Source organism: Fusarium redolens (genome assembly GCF_020744475.1).
Source record: "Fusarium redolens strain MPI-CAGE-AT-0023 chromosome Unknown BKA55scaffold_4, whole genome shotgun sequence".
NCBI lineage: Eukaryota > Fungi > Ascomycota > Sordariomycetes > Hypocreales > Nectriaceae > Fusarium > Fusarium redolens.
This window is the reverse complement of record NW_025763667.1, coordinates 1,408,432-1,427,907: the sequence shown is the minus strand read 5'-3', so window position 1 is coordinate 1,427,907 and position 19,476 is coordinate 1,408,432. Positions and strand designations below refer to the sequence as shown.

Below are 19,476 nucleotides of genomic sequence, written 5' to 3'. Positions count from 1 at the left end.
AGACTTACACAATTGCAACAAACGGAAGGTTTATGCACTTCTTCCACATTGGCCTATGAGATCCTGGAATTGGCTGAATTGTACCACGCCGACCTATCGCAGGTCCTACCAGGGTCATGCAAAAAATTGTTTGGGCAGCAGTGAGGGCACCGAGTATGTTGCCATATGTGTTAATATGCGTTCTTTACCTTTGTGCTGGGGGCTAAAGCTTCTTTTAACGCCTTAACCTTATACATGCAGTAGCAAGAAATTGTACGCCAACACACAACCCAACAACCCTCACCATAGCCATTTACTTCACAGCTGTCTCTAATCCAATACCATTTCCTCAGTTTAACAACACCATGGGGCTGTATGACGGTCAAGAGGAACACGATAACCTTGTATGGGACAAGAATGATGAAGACTTTGAGGCGGCACAGCGACAACTACGATTAAAGACCTTCTGTCGCAGAGTGGAGGCATTCGTTCAGAATAAGTTCGACAAACCTGCCAGATTCGACTCGCAAACATACCCAGATGTATTCTGCCACCGAAAGACAAGACATACATGACTGCCGACGAGTGGTATACTGCCTTGGCGGAGATGCATATTGCACAGCTCATATTCCAGCATAACGATCTTGTAACGTCTGAGGATGACTGCCGGAACAAGTATGTGGCGCGTATGGTGTTTCGCAGATTAGCCAGGCAGGATTGACTATCAACCTTCGGGTTTGCGCAAGATACTTGGTCATCGCAGTCATCCAGAGTACCCCTCCCCCCCGAAACGCTGTCACCTTGCCCATCCAACTCCGACTGTTTCCGGCTATGGGGCGATGACTTTCGAGCAGGCAACATCCTTCTCAATAAATCCGATGAGATAGCTGCTCTCATTGACTGGGAGTATACATACGCTGGACCTACACAGTTTACTCTTGACCCGCCATGGTGGTTGCTACTTGAGACGGCAGAAATGTGGTCACCAGATCTTGACGATTGGAGGAAAACCTACGAGTCTCGCTTAGGCATTTGGCTTTCAGCTATGGAGGAAGCAGAAGCCAGCATGGACAAACCAGTCTGCAACATTTTGCCGGCGCCCTTATCTAGGTGTATGCGAGAGAGCTGGCAAACAGGCCGCTTCTTTCTAAGCTATGCGGCCCGTAAGAGCTGGGTATTTGACGCTATTTACTGGAACTTCTTAGATGAGAGGTTCTTCGGCGATCGAGATCCTGGTGTGGTGAAAGACGACCTCTGGAAGACAAGGATTGACTTGTTGAGTGCTGAGGAGAGAGCTGCCATGGAGTCCTTTGTGCAAAGCAAAATGGCTGAGTCCAAGGAAAGACGTATTGTAGAATGGGGCGAAATAGAGGCGAAGAAGCGGTTTGCTGAGCTCCTATTGGATTAGTTGACCGGGACTACAAGTCTGTAAAACTCACTGCTGGCTAAAGTCGTATCTCACACTCTGCAGCTCTCGTACCAGGAACCATGCCCTGCCATTTAACTCTGGGGTTACAATGGATTTAGTAGAACTCCATACTAGGAATAGAATGGTAACACAATCAGCGATTAATCACCAGACCAAAGGCTTCTTACAAAAGAGGTTCCATTAACAACCCGCTTTACTGTATCTTAAACCAGCTGTCGCATCCCTCTTCCTTTAAGAAACTCTTTGTCATAACAGGCTTCTCCGACATCTAAATACAAAGATCCCTCACTTCCTTCATCACTCCAGCTTAAGAGGGTTCACCTTAAAGAACTCGTCAGGAGTGACAAGCTTACCCCTCGCCCTCTCAGCTGCCCAAGCAACCGACTTCTCTCCATCAGCACCATAGTATCCAAACTCTTGGCCAGCTTTAAAAGCTTGGACGTAAACATCCTTCAAGATTGGTAGCTTCTCAGCAAATTCCTCAGAGGAGATTTGCTTGTAAGCAATCACCTTGCCAGTGACCTTACTCTCAATGGCAACTAGCTCCTCCAGGCTGTAGAACCCAGCGGCTGCATCGAAGCCTGCGCCTTCATACTTCTCGGGCTCGGCTAGAATTGCGCCGACGAAACTTCCGCAGTTGCTACCGTTGTCGATCCACGGGATGCGAGTCTCGGGAGTGAAAGGGAGAGAGACGGCCCAATTGCCATGTTCATCCTTCTGAGGAGCCCAAAGAGGGACTTGGATGATGTTCTCGAGAAAGAAGCCAAGACGGACAAAGGCGCTCTTGACGGGGAGTGTGCGAATGTACTTCTCGCCCTCAGCCTTAGCATCAAATGGGTGATTGGCAGTGTACTTCCCGCCAGAGACATCTGTAGTGCTAGGAAGACTGCTAAAGATGATGTACTCAATACCAGCTTCAACAGCTGCATCAGCCGTCCTCTTGATGACTTCAAACTCGGGCTTCAAATCGGTAGCAGTCCAAGCAGGAGTTGTCATGAAGAAGAGTGTATGAGCTCCCTTCAAGGCAGCCTTGATGGAAACAGGGTCAGCTAGGTCGCCTTGTACGACTTCAACACCCCGCTCTTTGAGCTTTTTGGAGTTTTCAGAATTGACATTGCGGGTGATGGCGCGAATCCTGTATTGCTTTGACAGCTCTGGGTCGTTGAGGACGAAGTTTATGACTGCACCGCCTTGTTTGCCGGTGGCGCCAATAACAGCGAGAGTCTTGGACATTTTGATGTTTTGGTAATTGGTGTGTAATTATGGTATGTGTATGAGTGGTGAGATTTAAGGTGATTGTGATGATGGAGTCTAAGATGGCACCTCAGCCGTCTTATATATTGCCAGCACCCTGAGATGCTGATCAATGTACCACATTCACCAAAATTCCGCATATTCTGAAACCAATGATTACTATCCTATCAAAGTCCGCATATTATCCTCCGAATTGAATCCTACAGAGAAAGCCTCCGGTCTTTGCCAAGTTTGCCGATGGCGAAGACGCGAAGACAAGGGACCTCTGGAGATCTACAGGGCTTAGCGCAGTTTTTCAGTGACTAATCTCACTCTAACAGCGTTAATCAACGTTAATTGATGTCACTTTTGCGCCAATGAATTCATCCGAGGAGCACTAAGCAATGCGACTTCGCTTGAAGGATGCTCCGAGTCAATTAATAAGCCTTCAAGACTAACACTGAAGACTCTAAATCAGGAGGCGAAAATAAACAGGCCAAATACCCTACTAAATTGATCCTAAAGCATCCTAAAGTGTCATAAATTACTCCTAATTACTCTGAATTATCCTAAATTTATAAATATTTTATTACTTAGACTAACGCGATCAATTGATCTTATTCAATCAAGTAATACTGGCTCTTGTTTTCTATCCAAGTATGTATGCATTCGTGGTTGAGCAATATTTCCCACCAAAATCCAACAATAAAAACGAGTATTAGGGTAGTTGAATGCCCAATCAAACCTTTCTCTTCCCAAAACTCCCATCATGAATCCTGAATATGTCTTCCAAGCTCAGCAAAGTCCCCGACATCCTCACCAGTAAGATCCCAATCCGGGTTATTGTACATGGAATAGCAATGCTTATAAAAGTCATCAGGCGGGATATCACCCATCATCATCTCTTGCTGTGAGCTCCCCTCTACAACTTCAGGCATAGGAACCCAAAGGTTAGAGAAGTTGTCCCACAGATCTGTGTCAAGAGGCATGAAATCTTCTGGTGATGTTTGACTTTGGGCTCCTCGGATGAGCTCGCCCTGATGGAGGTCGCCAAAACCAGAGGGAGTTGCGCCGTTGGTTTGTGTGACACCGTTGGTAGTTTGGCCTTCGCCAGGTGGTCCTTGAGGAGATACGTTGACCACTTGTAGTGATTCGATCTTTTGCGCCATTACTTTCCATAGTCTCTTGACCTCTTGCAATCTCTCGCGGGCGTATGTGTTTCCATGGTCAGCAAGGTGCTGTATCTCTTCCAATGCATGGGTCAGGCCGGGCTTGGGGTTAATCTTCATACTCTCTTCGCAGACTGAATCCAGAATTGCAGCGAGAATCATGATGAACGCAGCTGAGAAGGAGGCCTCGAAGTCATAAAAGCCAAAGATTGCTTAAGCCATGTTAGCAAAAGAATATCAAAAGTCCAAGGTCAACTTACCAATCATGTTGCGCTTTCTGAGCGTGGCGACGACCTTGAGCTGTCGCCTTGCAGCTTCAGCACATGTCCTTGATAATCTCCCCAACGGTGAAGCATGTAATTGCTCCCCCGTGAGACCATTGCCACTAAGAATGAGTTTCGCAGCGTGGAGCATAAGTGGTCGGATCGTAAGAATAGTTGCCTGTGCTATAGTCAGTACATTTACTCTGTCTCGCCACCAACTTGCGTACCTGGAAAAGCATCAGATGCAATGAAGCAGTCGTTCTCAAAGACTGGTCCCGTCCCAAGTTATACACGTCTGTAACTGCATCTGAAGGAATTTCTTGGGAGATTTGGTACAGAGATTTGACGATATCTTGGACGTGAGGAATGAAGGTGGATTCTGACTCATCTTCAGGATTGTAGAGCACTGTTGTAAGTGTCAGTCGTAATGCAATAAGCTTTATAAATGCATGGAGAATTACCAGCCAAGATACGCCCCGTGGCTCGAGCGATCCTGATGTTTGTGCACATTGGGCCAACAGGTGGGAAACCGGGTGAATCAGTGGGAAGAGGGATATTGATTGCCTCATCACCGATACTCGGAGGATTGCCTGTTGCTGCAGCCAGTCGTCTAATTGCGCATATCCATTAGCCACTATTCCGGGAGTCCATGCATTGATTCCCTTACCGTTCTTGCATGTAAATAGTCCACCAGAGACGGTTCATATGAACTCTCTCAGACTGCATCAAGTGCCTCGTTCCACATACTCGGTGATACTTCTGTGAGATTGCCAGGCGCATGGCGGTGCTGATCTATAGGCAAAGTCAGCCGTTATTCCAAAACTTTCTGATGAGACAGCTTACATATAGGTATGCCTCTTCTTTGCGATTCATGTTGCCAAGATAGATAGCAAAGAGAGCGAAGATCTCGATACCAAGCTTTCCGTTGAATCGTAAGTCAGACAACGTCGGGACGTTTCTATGGGCGTATTCGAAAAGTCTAACTCCTGAGAAATCATCATTTCCCTCAGGGTTAGCGTCGAACAGAGTTCCAATGGCAATCATAAGAATCATCTCGAGAACCCATAGAGACTCCATCTGAGCAGGATCATCACGGCTCTGGTAGAAAGCCCACATCTTATCAGAAAATTCACGAGCATCGATGTGATGCTGCGACTGACCAATGTAGAACAGAGCTGTATCTAACAGCCGTTGAGCCTCATCTCTTGGCGGCAACTTGGGAAAGTCACTGCTGGAGAGACGCCATGGATGGCTGATAACTTCGTGACGTAAGTTTGCCTCAGGGCTGATCCAGGGTTTTGAGGTTGGCTCTGACTCGGGACGAGATGAGCCGAGTAAGTCCTGGACTCGAGAGCCAAAGGTATGACTAGAGCTGAGGGAAGAGCCAGCAAGGATAGCTGAGTTATAAGCGTGAGGTCAGAAGGCTTGGAGAGAAATCAACTTACTTGCAGCTGGTGATGCCTGAGTGCCATCATAAGGAGGGTATTTATGTTGAGCTAGGGGTGCGGAGAAACTGGTAGAAGGACGGATGAAGCTTGAGGATCTTGATCTAACATGGAGAGGATCTTGAGGTGAGGAGTGTGATGTCTGTGGGTTGGGGTTGGAATCCCTCCTTTGGCCATCCTGTGTAGCAGAGACTGGAGGTTCTGTGACTTATTAGTAGAAGTCGAGCCATAATAGGAGAAGAGTAGATGCATACCAGATGCCCTAGGAGGTAGAGTTGAAGGCAGTCCATCGTAGCCATCTCTTTCATATCTAGCTAGCTTGCTCTCAAGTTCCTCAATACGACTAACAAGTGACAGGCATTAGGTAAGTCCTAATTTGGGTTATGGAAGAACATACTTGGCCATATACATGCGCTTATGTCCATGCTCAGGAACCCTGCAGTCCAGCCCACGCTTGGTGCAGTACTGACAAGGAGTAGTCCCCGAACACCGAACCTTTTTCTTCCTACATGTAAGACACCTACGAAGCTGTAAGTCACCAGAAAAAACAAAATAGTGGAGAACGAGATATCAACATACGCCAATGATGCTTTGCGTGCATCTTTTCCCCCATCGGAGGGCGCCGGACGCTTCCGAGCCATCGAGGCAGTTGAGTCGTCGGCCACGAGGGTCATTGGGAGGTTCTCGAAACGAGATGATCTGACTCCAGAGATAAGAAGCTTATGGAAGACTCGACCGAGAGTCTGGGACTGAATGGGCTGAAACTCCGAGGACGCGGGGACTTGAGCGTTGTTATTCTCTCGGGATGGTTCCGGACTTTGATTGCAAACTTCTCCACACGATGATCCGATCACGTGAGGGAACAAACTCCATGTTCCCCATGGAGGCGGACCAGCTTCCGGCTTGAAATGATAATGGTGGTCCACTAGAGAACTCTGGTGGAAAAGATAAGCTGGGGATTTGGGTGGGAGCACGGCTTCGAGGCCGATGGATCAAGCCACCGGAAAACACGTTCTGTGAAGTTTTCCGGGGTACCCTTGTGGCCGATTTGGTAACTATCAACACAGGAGATCAATAGAGGATCTCATGAAGAGATCAGGTTCAATTGATGTGTGATATATCTGTATAATCCAATACGTTGTTTTGACTAATATGTTCAACTGATGTCATGAGTCAATGGCGTTTGAAGATGTTGAGTAAGACAATGCCACTCCCCGACATCGGACGATATGACCGAGGCATCGGAGGTGCTTCCGACGTATCGAAATACCTCATCGGCTTTGTCATTGCTAAGTGCTATTTACCAAATGAATTTGATTGAATTTATTAAGCACTTTCAAGATATTTCTTACTCATATAAGTATAGAATTAAGTCATGTGCCAAGACAAATTACCATATGTGACAATGCTAAAATCAATAACTACCGCCTATTCGCTACATACTAAATACTATACAAATCCCAAAGGTATCCTAAACTCATCATACGTAAGCATTTTTTTGAATTATCACACACCCCGCCTCTCTCACATCCTTGGCTCACGAGGCTGTTGCATCATTGACGCTGCCATCTTCAACCTGTTCCTCGCCTCAGCCAAAAGCTCCCAACGCGTGTTTGTCAACGCGTCATCAACAACACTCAACAAACCAATGATCTTGTTCCTGTTCCCCACTACGCCGGCTTGATTTTGGTGCAAGTGAAAGGCTTTGATAGAATCAATGGTGGGCGGGATCATGATTTGGAGATATGTCCGAAGATCCTCGTGGCGATCACGCTTCAACGCCTCGTAGTCCATGTTCGATGACATGGGCGTCTGCTCAGGGTGAGATCCTTGAGGAGTGTTGATAGTGCCTTGGGCAGAGGATGAATGAACACTAGCCTCGGTGGCCATTGTCGGTATACCATAACTGCTAGAAGGATATTGTAGATGAGCTGGGAACGGTTCGATGTTTCCATCTTGAACATATCCATATGCCCATAATACCAGAGAAGCATAGTATAAAGCCCAGGCCCTGACTAGCAACGTATCGCTCCCGGCATCGTACTTAGGATAAGTAGATGGGGAAAATGCCGATGGCATACCACTAGCATCCTTAGTTACGCCTCTCCTGGGCGCTTCTTGGAGAAGAATAAGCCGAACGAGCTGGAGCGCGTGGTAGACTCCACCAATAGCTCCAGGCGATGCGACCCATTCCTTGATCTTAGCCTCAGTTCTTCTCCAGTCCACAGAAGATACAGTGCGTCCAAGGATCTGGGGAACACCTGCAAAGATACAAAGCTCTGGCATACTGATGTAAACGGTAATATGGCCCAGATGATAAAGCACTGTACCAAGTGTCTCCATAGCATCGCCATCGTCACTCCCACCTCTACTGCTCAAGCCTAATCTCTGCCAATCAAAAGCAGCGTGCTTAACGTGAGCAACACCATCATCGTAGTCTTTCTTCCACCAGTCGAATGCCCTGAGTAACTTAGGACGCCATCGCTCTTGAACGCCAGGTATGGTGTCGGTCCCAAGTGTTGAACGGTCCAAATCTCTTTGATGCATCTGCCATGTCACAGATAGAAGTGCTGCAAGAAGTGCAATTCTGCCAAAGGGGCTCGTCCGTACTCTTTGACCGTTGAGTGTGCGTTGTAGTCCGTCGAGGAAGGTTATCGGGGTGACGCCGTTTGCATGGAGACTTGACTCCACACAGCCGATTTCTGATGGTGAGTCTGAAGACCATAGAGTGTTGTCGCAAGGAAGAGGGAGCTTGATCTCATGGATCACCAGCGTCGGTGTATGTCCAAAGAGAGCGGCATGTGTAGCGTCAATGATGAACGCAGCAAGTGCAGCTCGGCGCGTAGCTTCTTGAGCAATCCAATGATCCCACCATTTTTCAGGTGAAGAATTAAACCCTGGTTTGTTCGGTCCAGGGAATAATCTAGAAGACCCTATCTTGGGACTTCCCATTGGAGTTGGAACCCGAGAGGCATAAGAAGATTGCTTCCCTGTGAGAGCACTTCCTCTACGCATCAGCGATAATGTCGTAGGGAAGTAAATATGGGCACGCTCATGAAGCACTCGAGTTGCGTTCATCTTCTCATACACCTCCAGAAGTAAAAGCGTCTGGATGACCCAAAGCTTCGCAGGTGGATGAGAGTCCGCATGCATGAAAACCTGCCAACGGAGGTTCCAGGAGACAAAGGTGGTGAACTTTGAAATTTTCTCCACGGAATCTTCAGATGCTCCCTTCTTGTCCAGCATCGAGGCTCCCATGATAAGAACAGCCAGCAACAAAAAGTCATTGGCAGTTTCCGGAATGAACGTTGGGCGGTGAAGGATGGGCAGTTGATCGTGGAAGTTGTCCCAGTATGAGTTGAGATAACGTTCAACGTTGACGTGGCTGAGAACGTGATTCTCAGCATCAGTGTCACTACCGAAAATCTCATCCTTGATATCTGCTGCTGATCTGCTTCCATGCAGACTGATCTCGTTGAATCGCTGCATCATATAATGAAGCAACGACTGCCTCTTGTGCTCTGAAAGACCAGTTTTTCCAAATTGTGATACGTCGACCATTGGTGTAGCCATCGCCATCGGTTCTGATTGGAACCAGAGGCTGTTGATAGGTTCGACATAAGAACCGCCCATCAACCCCGGCTGAGCCGTATAATCGGTACATAGCTGACCGAAATTGTTCGAGTATCCTGCCATGCCGAAGTTACCTGGTATGAAATTGTTGTAGTTTGAGCCTAGCCCTTGACCAGTGAAGAGCCAAGTCGTGAATTCATCTGTGCTAGATGGTGAGAGTCCGAAATGCTGCTCTTCCATGATTTGTTCATTGGACGTTGATAGTCCATTAGGCATGGCATAAGAATGTGTGCGAGCGCGCTCCGGGCGAGTAGTCAATTCAGGACTTGTCAGAGGCATAGACATGTCAGTAGGAGGCATCTGGTCGATCCGGAATGACGGTAAAGTGCCTATGGTTTGCTTTTCCGGTGAAGATTCGCGACTTTCGAGTTGTCGTTGGTCGGCATAGTAGCCACTCGCGCTTCCTAACTCGTTTCGCTGGCCAGAGTCTTGTCGGGATAGTCCTCCATCGACCCCGAACTGTTTCGAGTTGTTGGGGTCAATTGCTGATGCATCCATGGACATCCGGGTTGTTGAAGCCTGTCTTTCTTTCGCTGGCGTCTCTCTCGCTTCGTCTTGGGTATCACTCCACGCTGAGCCATCCTCACTGAACGAGTACCTCTCACTCCGTTGCCTCGGTAATTTGGAGAACTCTTTTTGAGGCCTCTGAGAAAGCCGTCCATTTCCATACTGTTGCACTTGTCTCTCATGTCTCAATTTATGACGCGCATAGAGATCTTTCCTGACGAAAGTAAATGAGCAATCCGGATAGTCACAGTAGTATATCTCTTTGGGGGAGTCTATAACGGCGTCAGTGGTGGGGAGATTGATCCAACCGGATAATACTAACGATTGAGTTGATGCCGTTGAAGATGTTCGGCTCGGGAATATGTCCTCCCGCAACCTTCGTGGGTGCATTGAAACTCTTTGCACGAAGCCTTGCGGCGTTTCTGGCGCGGGGGTGATGAAGCCATCGCGGCTCGTGACCTGGCGTCGTGCCTCGGCTAGTAGTGCTTCTGATGATTCAGCAGGTCTTTGAATGACTCTCAAAGACTGCAAAAGCGCCTCTACGCGTCGCTATATCGGTCACAGCCGACAGACTCACGGTTGAAGCGGTATACAAACTCAAAGCCTTCGGGCCAAATTACCCTCCCAAATTCGAGATTATGGGGGTGAACGTGACCACGCCTCCTTCTTGCCTAGTCACCTGACTGACCAACCCATTCTCGGCTCATTTTTTTCTCGTGTTACCATTACCATTTGCCATCCCCGCGATTCCCCCGCCCCCAGGTCAACCGAATGCGGGGGCAGGGGTCGATATAGGGTAAGCTCTCTTTTTTCTTCCATGTTTGGGGTGATGCAGGAAGGGTTCAGAGTGATCGGAAAATTGCGTGAGTGGTAAGTGGCTTGTTATTGTGATGGGATGTTTGCATGGCTAGTGCGGTTTGTTGCCTGCTGATTGCTGAAGAATTCCCTGCATTGAGGTTCATGCGTCCAGCCTTAGATTCAGACTATAGCACCGTTAATTACCTAGTCGTAGAAAGTCATGCGCGTCTCTAATTAAATCCGATAATATAACCGTAGATCTGCAACAGTCAATATCTGCATATTTTCTGGCTGATCTCTGAATGCGAGACATTGGGCCTCAACCCCTGTCAATGGCTGAGATTTTGCTCCAGCACTGGGCTGCGAGATTATCGATGAATATGAGATGTTACATTCTATCTTGGGTTGGTTTGGTTATCTTTACATATTCGCATCTCGCATCACATATACCTTCCGCATTGTCAAAAACCTCTGATGCATTGCTTGCAACGGGTTCCCAATCTCATTTTCTGCACTGCGACCGGCACAGCCGGCCAATTTCCCCAAACCCTGCCTATATCCAGAGCCCGTAATCCACAAGGGTTCAAGACACTCACTGTACTGTAGAATGCCATTCCGCAATTCCGCCCATATATTTTGCCGTAGTAAGTCAGATCATGATCGATAACCTTAAAAGAAGAACAAGTGGTTCTAAGCGAGTTAAATAGCTTGATCCATGGAACTAAACTGGCCACTGACAGAGAAGCAGAGAAGCACCAAAAAAATAACATTCCGTGACTATCATGAAAATGCAACTTTGAGCCGGGCCCAACAAATTTTAAAACTGGAGTGGCGTTTCCCTGCAGCCACCGATCCCGTAAATGCACGTGGCCTCTCCCTTGCAAAGTCAATAAGCGACGTCGATGGACGGGCATTCCCAGTCGATCGAGACTTTGTTTCGCGTTTATCGACCCATTAGACGGTTCTCCTCTCACCTTCTTTTATGTGCGGAATTAACTCGAGGCACATGAGAAAAAGAGGCTTCAGCCATGACATGATTCTGCAGCGTAGCTCCCGAGAATATGCGTTGCGGACAATAGTTTGTGTCTTCTCAAGGGAGGGAAATTTGCGCATTTCGCTTTGACCACGAGTTATTACTCAATGCTTAGAAAGACCAGGATGGGATGTCAGCGTCTTGGAATCATATTTCCTTTGAGATATGTTTATCCGTGGAACAGTAATGATCTTCAATTCTCCACAAACAATGCAATGCCATCATTACAGAAGAGGAAAAGGGTATAGCAAATATGAGGCTCCCAATGATGATCAGTGCTCGCTTCGGTCGTAGTAAGGGGAGAAGTAAAAAAATTAGTCAGTCCCAGGACCAGGGCCAGGGGTTTGGTAATCTGACGATCTAGCGATTGATAAATGTTAGTGCGCTCGAGTCAATACACGGCTCATTCGCAAAAGCAAGCACGACACGACAGAAAGCATTGTCAAATTGATACAAGCTTCAACTGCCGATTGACTATTTGCACTAGAAGCTGCCTAGTTGTGGGCGCTCAATAGTCCCCGCACGGTAGAGAGAAGCTACTGATTCTAGTTCAGAGTTGGGCGTCGACACTGGAATTCTTGACTGATTCAAGACAGGTACGAAGACGAAACTCTGACACGGACTCGGTTGCAGGTGGTGTTGCAAGAGTTTATAGCGATACAGAGCCAAGCCTGTCAAAGACCGAAGCCAATCGTACAGTAAAATGTGGTGGAGATTTTCTCGGGGCTGCTAGTGATTTGTTTGCCCAAATTGGGACTTGACATCCGTTCCTCGGCTTTCACATCAGCTTAATTTAGTCTTGGGTCTTGGGTCTAGCGGTAGTTCCGTCTGTGGGTGGTTCTAGGTCTTAGCCACCAACGAAAGCACCAAACGAACGGACAGGTCAGGTCAGGCATGGTTCCACAGAGACAAATCTGTTCATCTGCATGTCTCTCCTCAAACACGCACGATTAAGCTAATTCCAGGGGTTTCGAGGAGAGGTCTCTTGCCCCTCCCGGGGGCGCTCCCCGTTCTGTTGAACCCCCGGCGAAGCCCCAAACCGAGGCATATCTCGCTGATCCCGCGAATAGCATGGCTGCCCAAGTGTGCAGATCGTATGGACTCCGCTGCGAGATGAGAGAAAAGCCAAAGCCAAGTTGAGCGACGGTGGATTTGGTGACGCCGTACAAGGGCCGTAGGACAGAATTGGCCTGGTCCCGACAACTTGGGTTCTGTAGATCCCGGTCCCTTGGTGCGCCGTAGAAAAATCCCATATATCTGCGACGAACTCCTTGCGGCCCGCATCTGCCGGATCCTGGATCCTTTCGTTTATCGTCAATCATTGTTGCTTTTCTCAATATTCCTTTTTCTTTTCCCCTTTATTCCCATATGATTTGAGCGAGGATAGAGCCTGGCTTCATCGACAGTCATGTCTGTCCCCAATAGAGGCCCTGAGCTTCAGGCTGTATGCTATACTCTTGCCGTTTCTTCAGTGATAGCAGTCGTGTTACGTATCTATGTCCGTGTGCGCATGGTCAAGAACTTTGGATTGGATGACTGGTTCATGTGTAGTGCTCTTGTAAGTCGCTCACCTCAACGACACCCCAACATCACGACGATGCATCAATTGATCAGACTATCCATACTCGATATCTGATACGATAAATCTTCACACTTTAATGACAACATATACTGACCATATGGCTGTATAGATCACATTTCTCCTATTCGTCATGTCGGCCCTCCTCGGTGTGAAGCACGGCACAGGTCGACACAGAGACGACCTCGACCCTCATGACTATCAGCAAGCAATGAAATGGTGGTGGTGGTGCTACTTATGGTTGGATGCCTCCAGCTGAACTTTGTTTCCCATGCTGATCGTCCATATAGGTACTGCGTCACAATGATATCTTCAAAAATCTCAATCGGCTACCTACTCCTCCGCATTACTACTCGAAAACTCGACGTATGGATCCTCTACGGCGTCATGGCCATTACTGTCTGCACCGGAGTCGTCTTCTTCTTCGTCACTCTCTTCCAATGCTCGCCGATCTCGTACTTCTGGAACCAAGACCAGCCCGGAAAATGCGTCAAGCCTGAGGTCATCATGGCCCTCACCTATCTGTACAGTGTGTTCAGTGTTATATCAGACTTCACTTGTGCTATTCTACCAATGTTCTTGGTGTTCAAGCTCAACATGGGAAAGAAGACGAAGCTGGCTCTGATTCCCATTATGGCTATGGCCTGCGTGTTGGTATACCCTCATTATTACAAGAGACATCAGCTCACACATTACAGGGCAAGCGCAGCCGTTGTCGTTCGATTCCCTTTCGTCAAAGATTTCAAGAACCCAGACTTCTTATGTAAGTCGCAACTCCATCTCCAATCATGATAAATCGTGACTGACAAACCCAAACAGGGGCAACAATCGACATCGCCATCTGGTCAACAACAGAACAAGGCCTGGCCGTCACGGCCGGGTCTTTGGCAACGTTGCGGCCTTTGCTTCGATTACTCTGCCGCAAGCTTGGCATAACGACATCGGGACGGTCTGAGTTGCGAGACACTGATCAGCCAATGGGCACGGGGGCATTCAGGCCTTCAAAGGGAACCAACGGCAGCGGCAATAAGCATCGCGATCTTTTTAGCCTCGCCACATTCGCAAGGGAGGACGACCTGGACGGCAACGGGCGAGACGGCCAGGCAGCTTACGCTGGGGAGCACCATTTCCAAAGTAGATCGTCTGCTGAGAAGGGAGTCTCGGCGTGGGGGTCGAGGGACAATGAGAGTGAGGAGGAGTTGACGGGACAGGTTGGGAGTGATAATTCGCGGATCGTCAAGGTGACAACCTTTGAGGTTCGTGAGAACAGGATTTGAAAATCGTACCAGCACAGGAATAATAATGACGGCATTGATATTTATAACGAAGAATAATACTACTTGATTATAATTTACAGAAAATATGTTGCAGTGAAACGAGGATGAAAGTAAGTTATTTAAGTATTTGGGCTGACCTCCATATTCTCTCCTGTGTTGTGTGTTGTCCAAACTCAATCTACAATAGTGCCAGTGACGTCAAGTCAATCAAATTCGTTACAGGGCGGCTCCAGCTTACAGCTACTGCTCATAAGCTATACCAAGTTAAGCCGACTCAATTGCAACATCCATGACCTGGGCAAACCCTCATGTGTCTAAAATGCACCAAGATGAGCTCGCTCGTCTAAATAAACGCACCACAACGTTTCACCATCACGATTGACCGCCATGTTTCGGCCCGCAACCGAGCTCAAAATCTTGTTTTCCAGACATCAAGTCCAATCGTAATGTATCTTGACAGGCCAAGTTACAAGTCTCGGCCCCCAATGGAGAGAGAAACACACAAGCAGTATAGATTGGATGCTGCAATATCACGTAGCAGGCGCTTGTAAATCGGCGTCGGAGCGGTTCATAACACCATATGCAGTTAGTAGATGCAGTCTTGGCCAAGACGCGCTTCGCTTATCTGCACCGCGAGAGAATCTCCGAATTTGATAGCAAGCATGAGGGGCCTAAACCCGGTTGAACTGGTCCATTTTCAATGCAAGTTGGGGTCCAAAACTGCCGTCTCTTTGTCGACAGTTGGTTCAGGGCTAGGAATAAAGATCAATTCCTGCCTCTTGGAGATGTCAAAGTGAATTCTCTTATTGAAGTCACGTATGCGAAGCATGATCTGTCAATTCAGTATGTCTGAAGACTTCTTCAGTGCCTGCATCTTAATCTTTCATAACGTATCGTATTGTTTCTTGCTTTCGTGACATGCGTTTCTAAAGACGACTACGTACGTTGTGTTCACCGACAGACGAGCAATGCCTGCAAATCATGATAGTAAAAATCCGGGCCCGACTCAAGTAAACGATATTCAAGAGCTGAACTTCTTTAACCAAGACTGAAGTACAATTGTTTTCTGAAATAAGCCGATTTGAGAAAGAAATTCCGGTGGTACACGCACAGACATATCCAACCATCACTTCTTAACTGTCTTGTCACGAAGACCAGAAGCTCGAGAGCCTGGAACCTTTGACTTGCTCTCGGACCTGTTGACTTTCTTACCCTTCACCTGCTTCCCTTTTGCCACGCGTTTCTTGACACCCTGGCCTGTTGTTTTCCATGCCTCCCGTTTCTTGACATTCTCGATGACCGGAGTGTGTTTGGCAAAGTCAAGCGGGTCATGTCGGGGAGTATGTGTCATCTCAAGCACCTCACACCACTGGTTCAGGAGTGGTAAGTATGGACTCTGCTCCTGGCTCGGATAGCGCCTATCGCGAGGTCGGAGATTTCTCGTTTGACTAGGGAGACGGTAGGCTTGGAGCCAGCAAGTCTTTCTTAGGCCTTTAGTTCCAGGCTTGGCATCAAGGAACTCCGCCAGGCCGATATCCCAAGCATCAATGACATATTTTTGGAAGCAATATAAATCCCAAGCGGCCAAGCTCTGGAACGTCCAGCGTGGCTGCCAGCATTTTCCTAAGCCCAAGGGATCTGGGTCTGGACCAAACGGGTGAGGGACAGTGGACGCCATGCTCAAGTCGACCAGCGTGCCGTTGACATACTGGCGATCAGATAGGTCCAGGACAACTATCCCGTGCTTGTGGAGCCCGTGGAGCCCCTCGAGCATACGAGGGAAATGGGAGACCTGGACCACCTGTTGATACAGATCATAGGTATGCCGGTCATTGTATTCCACCTCATCTACCCAGTCTTTGACTATTCCCATGCTGGGGCCATTGTCCATTCCGAGGAACCATTCCAGCTTTGCATAGGGACGGATCATCTTAGACCTCGCAGCCTGTAACTTCTGGTCAATGGCGTCGGTAAGGTCGAGGGCGACATAGCCATGAACTTTGACCGCGAGGTCCTCGCGACCGACTTCTTTCAATCTGCCAAAAGCCCGGCACTCGTTTTCGAATGGTGTAAAATGGGCATAAAATCCTTTACAGCATATAAATGGGCCTCGTCCCCCCTCACCATACGCTGATGTGTAGGGAGGTTGGGCGAAGGGTTGCTCCCAAACAAACTATAGTGCGTGCTGTCAGTATCTCTAGCTCTCGTGGTGGACGCCGCTGTCATTATCTTGACTTACGAACTTGATAGAGTAGATCTTGTCTCCAATCCTTGTCTTGATAATCTTACTATGTGCAGCAAAGTCGGGTTCAAGAATCTTGAGAAATTCCACGTCATCCGCCTCAAGGTCGTGCTCAAAGGGCTCCAGCTTTGGGCCTTCACAGTCAGGTAGCGGTTTGAGAGGAGGCATGACCAAGGAAGCAGGCAGGGAAGTATGTTGATTTCTGGTGAAAGGATATTACCAAATGGCATTCAAGGAAGTTTGATTCACCTGAAAGGAACTCAGAATGAGAATCTGCTACCGAAAGGAAGAGGGACAGGAGGAGGAGAGAACAAGTCAATGAAAGCATGGACAGTGAAACCTACGTAAATTCAGAGACGTGGCTCAATAAAAGCAAATAAAGAACAGACTGTCACGAGCTATGCACGGTCCAAGCAAACAAATTGTGGCTTTGAATATCAAACTTGTGCACAAAGAACAGAGAACATTGACCATGTACAGCATGTAAGTAAAACAAGACACCAGCACTATTGGGACCAAAGAGTCCGTCTGTCCCTAAGGCTAAGGCATTATCGAATCAAAACGACACTGTCGGTTTAGATTCATTAAACTTTTATTCCACACATCCATGTTTGTGTTTCCTGACGTGGTGTGCCACCCCAGCCCGTTTGTAGCCCGCTAATTACAGGACGGAAATCAACGTTCAACGATTATACGTTTGTTGAATTGTAGCTAATGGAAGTTAACATTATCTCTGTGTATTTTGATTTTAAAGCCATTTCCAATTGCCCCAGCTAGAACCTTTACGTGAAAGATCTTGATCGGAGTAAGGTTACAACGTCTACCATGATAGTAACCTTTCGAGTATCGCCAGGAGGGATAGAGAGAGAGAGAGAGAGAGAGAGAAAGAGAGGAGGAGGGCTCTTCGTTCACTCTAATATGATCAATCAGATCTGTCTAGCCGCTATGGGATGCACGAACCCTTTTCAAGTCTCATATTGGCATTATAGCAAGGCGAACAGATCACGTACCTTACCAGACCCTAATAACCGAATCTGAGCTGTCAAATAACTTATTTGTGTAACGAATCAAACCCATATGTGCAGGTCTATTGCGTTCTTTCTCCTAAAGGCTGGGACTAGCTGAGGCCTTACTGCACTCTCTTGTTACGGTGAGGAAGCGTTCTTCCTGAGGCTCAATCTTCTTAATATCCCTCCCTAACTCTGACGGGGAAGGGTCTTGGAACCAGACTACTATCAGGTATAAAACGACACCTTGGACCTGCAACACCACTCTTGACTGAACTCTGCTCTCCATCATATTCCACGTTCATCGAGAATCATCTGAGCCTTCCTGCCCAGTTTCATTTCCCCTCTTTGGCTTTATTGGCGCTCCTCATAGTGACAACTCAAGCGAAACATCGATCAATATGGATCAGTCATCTATCCTCAGTCTCCTGTCCACCAGGAACCCAACACTTACCAACAACACCAGAGTCCGGTCTTTACATTTGCCTACAATGTTTCCTATAGCCCGTGAGAATATAACTCGTTGGAACGATTTTGAGCTCATCAATATAAAAAACGCGTACGGAGATTTGCTGAGCAAACCTTCAAACATCATCCTAGGGCAAGGAGCCGACAAGCATTTCGGAAACCAGACCGAGCTCCGAAACTATGCCTTCGATTCATTAATTTCCGAATTGCGGCCTCTTGTCTCTGAGAGCGCGCGTGTGCTTGGCCAGAGACTCGGCTTCGCTCCCACCATCGACTATCTGCAAGATGCGCCTTTGGCTGGTCCGCAAGTCGTTGGGAATGCTCTCCGTCCTAGCCTGTCGATTTTCGCTGTCACGACTCCTCGCACAAATCTTATCACTAGCATGGTCTACATCTCAAGCTCCTGGTGTTCCACGGATATTGAAACCGATGGACGACAATCTATATGGCCTATCCTGCATCTTGCGCACTACGCCCAGTACAGTGGGACTCGCTACAGCTTTGCGATGACCGACACGGAAGTAGTCGTCATTCGTTTCCACTCGCTGGATGGGGGGGCACTTGGCGCCCAGTGGAACGCGATTCCACGTAGTGCGTGCGGCGAAGGAACACTCACGATCAACCTGGCCCTATGGGCTCTCATCATGATGAGCATGAACAGTCAACACCGCTCGGTCGTCGAATATAAACGAACGATTCCCACCAATGCCTGGTCGGCGCACGACGGTTTCTATTGCAACCGTCTTTCGGGACGCCGCCTCCTTATCTCCCAATGGGGGCTGTGATCCTGGACCAGTAGATCTAGGACAGGCTCCATGACTTCGTTGCCGCTCTTCATGGGCTTCAGGGTGTGAAACTTTCATGTTTTAATTTCCTATGTTTGGTTCATTCTGTTTGGGATAGACTGGGGAGATGGAAGGGGTCAGATTGTGTAGGAGATGAAGTGTCAGCAATGTCGTACAGACGGGATGAAGTTGATCAACATCAGTTCAGTTCAGTTTGGTTTAACTAAGTTAAGTTTTGGCCCGGGAATGATCCTAACTTCGCAATTTATTACACTTGTTTGCCTTTACGGAGTACATCTTAGATCCATCTCCGTCGTTGACAAGAACACAGGCTTTAAGCACACACTTGCACGAATGGTTCAAGATATCTACCAACACACATTGTCCATCCTATACAAGTAATTTATCACTGATCCTACTGTTAAATCCCCGTTCACAGGTGCGCCAGGTATGTCTCTCGAGCATACGGCATACGTCTGCGGGTTTCAATCAAGGGACATGTGAGCTTTGACGCACGCTACAAAGCCTCCAACGGACCCTACCTGCAGGCAACCGCGCCAAGTATACAGCTGAGTTGAAGGCTCGATTGGACCGTTTATTTGGAGAGATAAGTGCTGCCGAAGGGATGA

The 19,476-nt window shown here is 47.9% G+C and overlaps 7 protein-coding genes across 7 annotated transcripts; 3 read left to right on the top strand and 4 right to left on the bottom strand.

Annotated features, from left to right (window-relative positions):
* Positions 1-550: 550 nt before the first annotated feature.
* On the top strand, positions 551-1,466 carry BKA55DRAFT_735369 (uncharacterized protein; the record flags this gene model as incomplete). The annotated part of the gene is made up of 2 exons (XM_046201297.1): positions 551-654; positions 751-1,466. The coding sequence occupies 2 exons, from the start codon at positions 551-553 to the stop codon at positions 1,385-1,387; spliced, it is 741 nt and encodes a 246-aa protein (XP_046053030.1). The 3' UTR covers positions 1,388-1,466.
* A 22-nt stretch (positions 1,467-1,488) lies between these two features.
* On the bottom strand, positions 1,489-2,701 carry BKA55DRAFT_560474 (uncharacterized protein). Its single transcript, XM_046192101.1, has one exon. The coding sequence runs from the start codon at positions 2,639-2,641 to the stop codon at positions 1,706-1,708; it is 936 nt and encodes a 311-aa protein (XP_046053029.1). The 5' UTR covers positions 2,642-2,701; the 3' UTR covers positions 1,489-1,705.
* A 459-nt stretch (positions 2,702-3,160) lies between these two features.
* BKA55DRAFT_608726 (fungal-specific transcription factor domain-containing protein) lies at positions 3,161-6,653 on the bottom strand. The gene is made up of 10 exons (XM_046196626.1): positions 6,098-6,653; positions 5,916-6,038; positions 5,773-5,861; positions 5,519-5,719; positions 4,917-5,470; positions 4,741-4,865; positions 4,535-4,683; positions 4,301-4,479; positions 4,071-4,251; positions 3,161-4,022 (listed from the first exon to the last, which is right to left on the bottom strand). Exons 1-10 carry the CDS (start codon positions 6,190-6,192, stop codon positions 3,409-3,411), a joined length of 2,310 nt encoding a protein of 769 aa, XP_046053028.1. The 5' UTR covers positions 6,193-6,653; the 3' UTR covers positions 3,161-3,408.
* A 221-nt stretch (positions 6,654-6,874) lies between these two features.
* On the bottom strand, positions 6,875-10,280 carry BKA55DRAFT_672922 (fungal-specific transcription factor domain-containing protein). Its single transcript, XM_046198012.1, has 2 exons — positions 9,981-10,280; positions 6,875-9,930 (listed from the first exon to the last, which is right to left on the bottom strand). Exons 1-2 carry the CDS (start codon positions 10,102-10,104, stop codon positions 7,043-7,045), a joined length of 3,012 nt encoding a protein of 1,003 aa, XP_046053027.1. The 5' UTR covers positions 10,105-10,280; the 3' UTR covers positions 6,875-7,042.
* A 2,617-nt stretch (positions 10,281-12,897) lies between these two features.
* On the top strand, positions 12,898-14,345 carry BKA55DRAFT_504487 (uncharacterized protein; the record flags this gene model as incomplete). Its single annotated transcript, XM_046187099.1, has 4 exons — positions 12,898-13,047; positions 13,181-13,308; positions 13,359-13,831; positions 13,888-14,345. The coding sequence occupies 4 exons, from the start codon at positions 12,898-12,900 to the stop codon at positions 14,343-14,345; spliced, it is 1,209 nt and encodes a 402-aa protein (XP_046053026.1).
* A 1,126-nt stretch (positions 14,346-15,471) lies between these two features.
* BKA55DRAFT_686728 (uncharacterized protein) lies at positions 15,472-16,755 on the bottom strand (the record flags this gene model as incomplete). The annotated part of the gene is made up of 2 exons (XM_046198967.1): positions 15,472-16,518; positions 16,585-16,755. 2 exons carry the CDS (start codon positions 16,753-16,755, stop codon positions 15,472-15,474), a joined length of 1,218 nt encoding a protein of 405 aa, XP_046053025.1.
* A 1,240-nt stretch (positions 16,756-17,995) lies between these two features.
* BKA55DRAFT_536156 (uncharacterized protein) lies at positions 17,996-18,847 on the top strand (the record flags this gene model as incomplete). Its single annotated transcript, XM_046189787.1, has 1 exon — positions 17,996-18,847. One exon carries the CDS (start codon positions 17,996-17,998, stop codon positions 18,845-18,847), a length of 852 nt encoding a protein of 283 aa, XP_046053024.1.
* Between the last annotated feature and the right edge of the window lie 629 nt (positions 18,848-19,476).

Bases quoted from the DNA above. Each gene is read 5' to 3' on its own strand.
- BKA55DRAFT_560474 (XM_046192101.1), bottom strand. From the start codon at position 2,641: ATGTCCAAGACTCTCGCTGTTATTGGCGCCACCGGCAAACAAGGCGGT.
- BKA55DRAFT_608726 (XM_046196626.1), bottom strand. From the start codon at position 6,192: ATGACCCTCGTGGCCGACGACTCAACTGCCTCGATGGCTCGGAAGCGT. The intron at 4,684-4,740 runs GTAAGGGAATCA...ATGCGCAATTAG, and splicing joins ACTATTTACATGCAAGAACG to ACGACTGGCTGCAGCAACAG. The intron at 4,480-4,534 runs GTAATTCTCCAT...CACTTACAACAG, and splicing joins CACGGGGCGTATCTTGGCTG to TGCTCTACAATCCTGAAGAT.
- BKA55DRAFT_672922 (XM_046198012.1), bottom strand. From the start codon at position 10,104: ATGGCTTCATCACCCCCGCGCCAGAAACGCCGCAAGGCTTCGTGCAAA. The intron at 9,931-9,980 runs GTTAGTATTATC...ACGCCGTTATAG, and splicing joins TCAACGGCATCAACTCAATC to ACTCCCCCAAAGAGATATAC.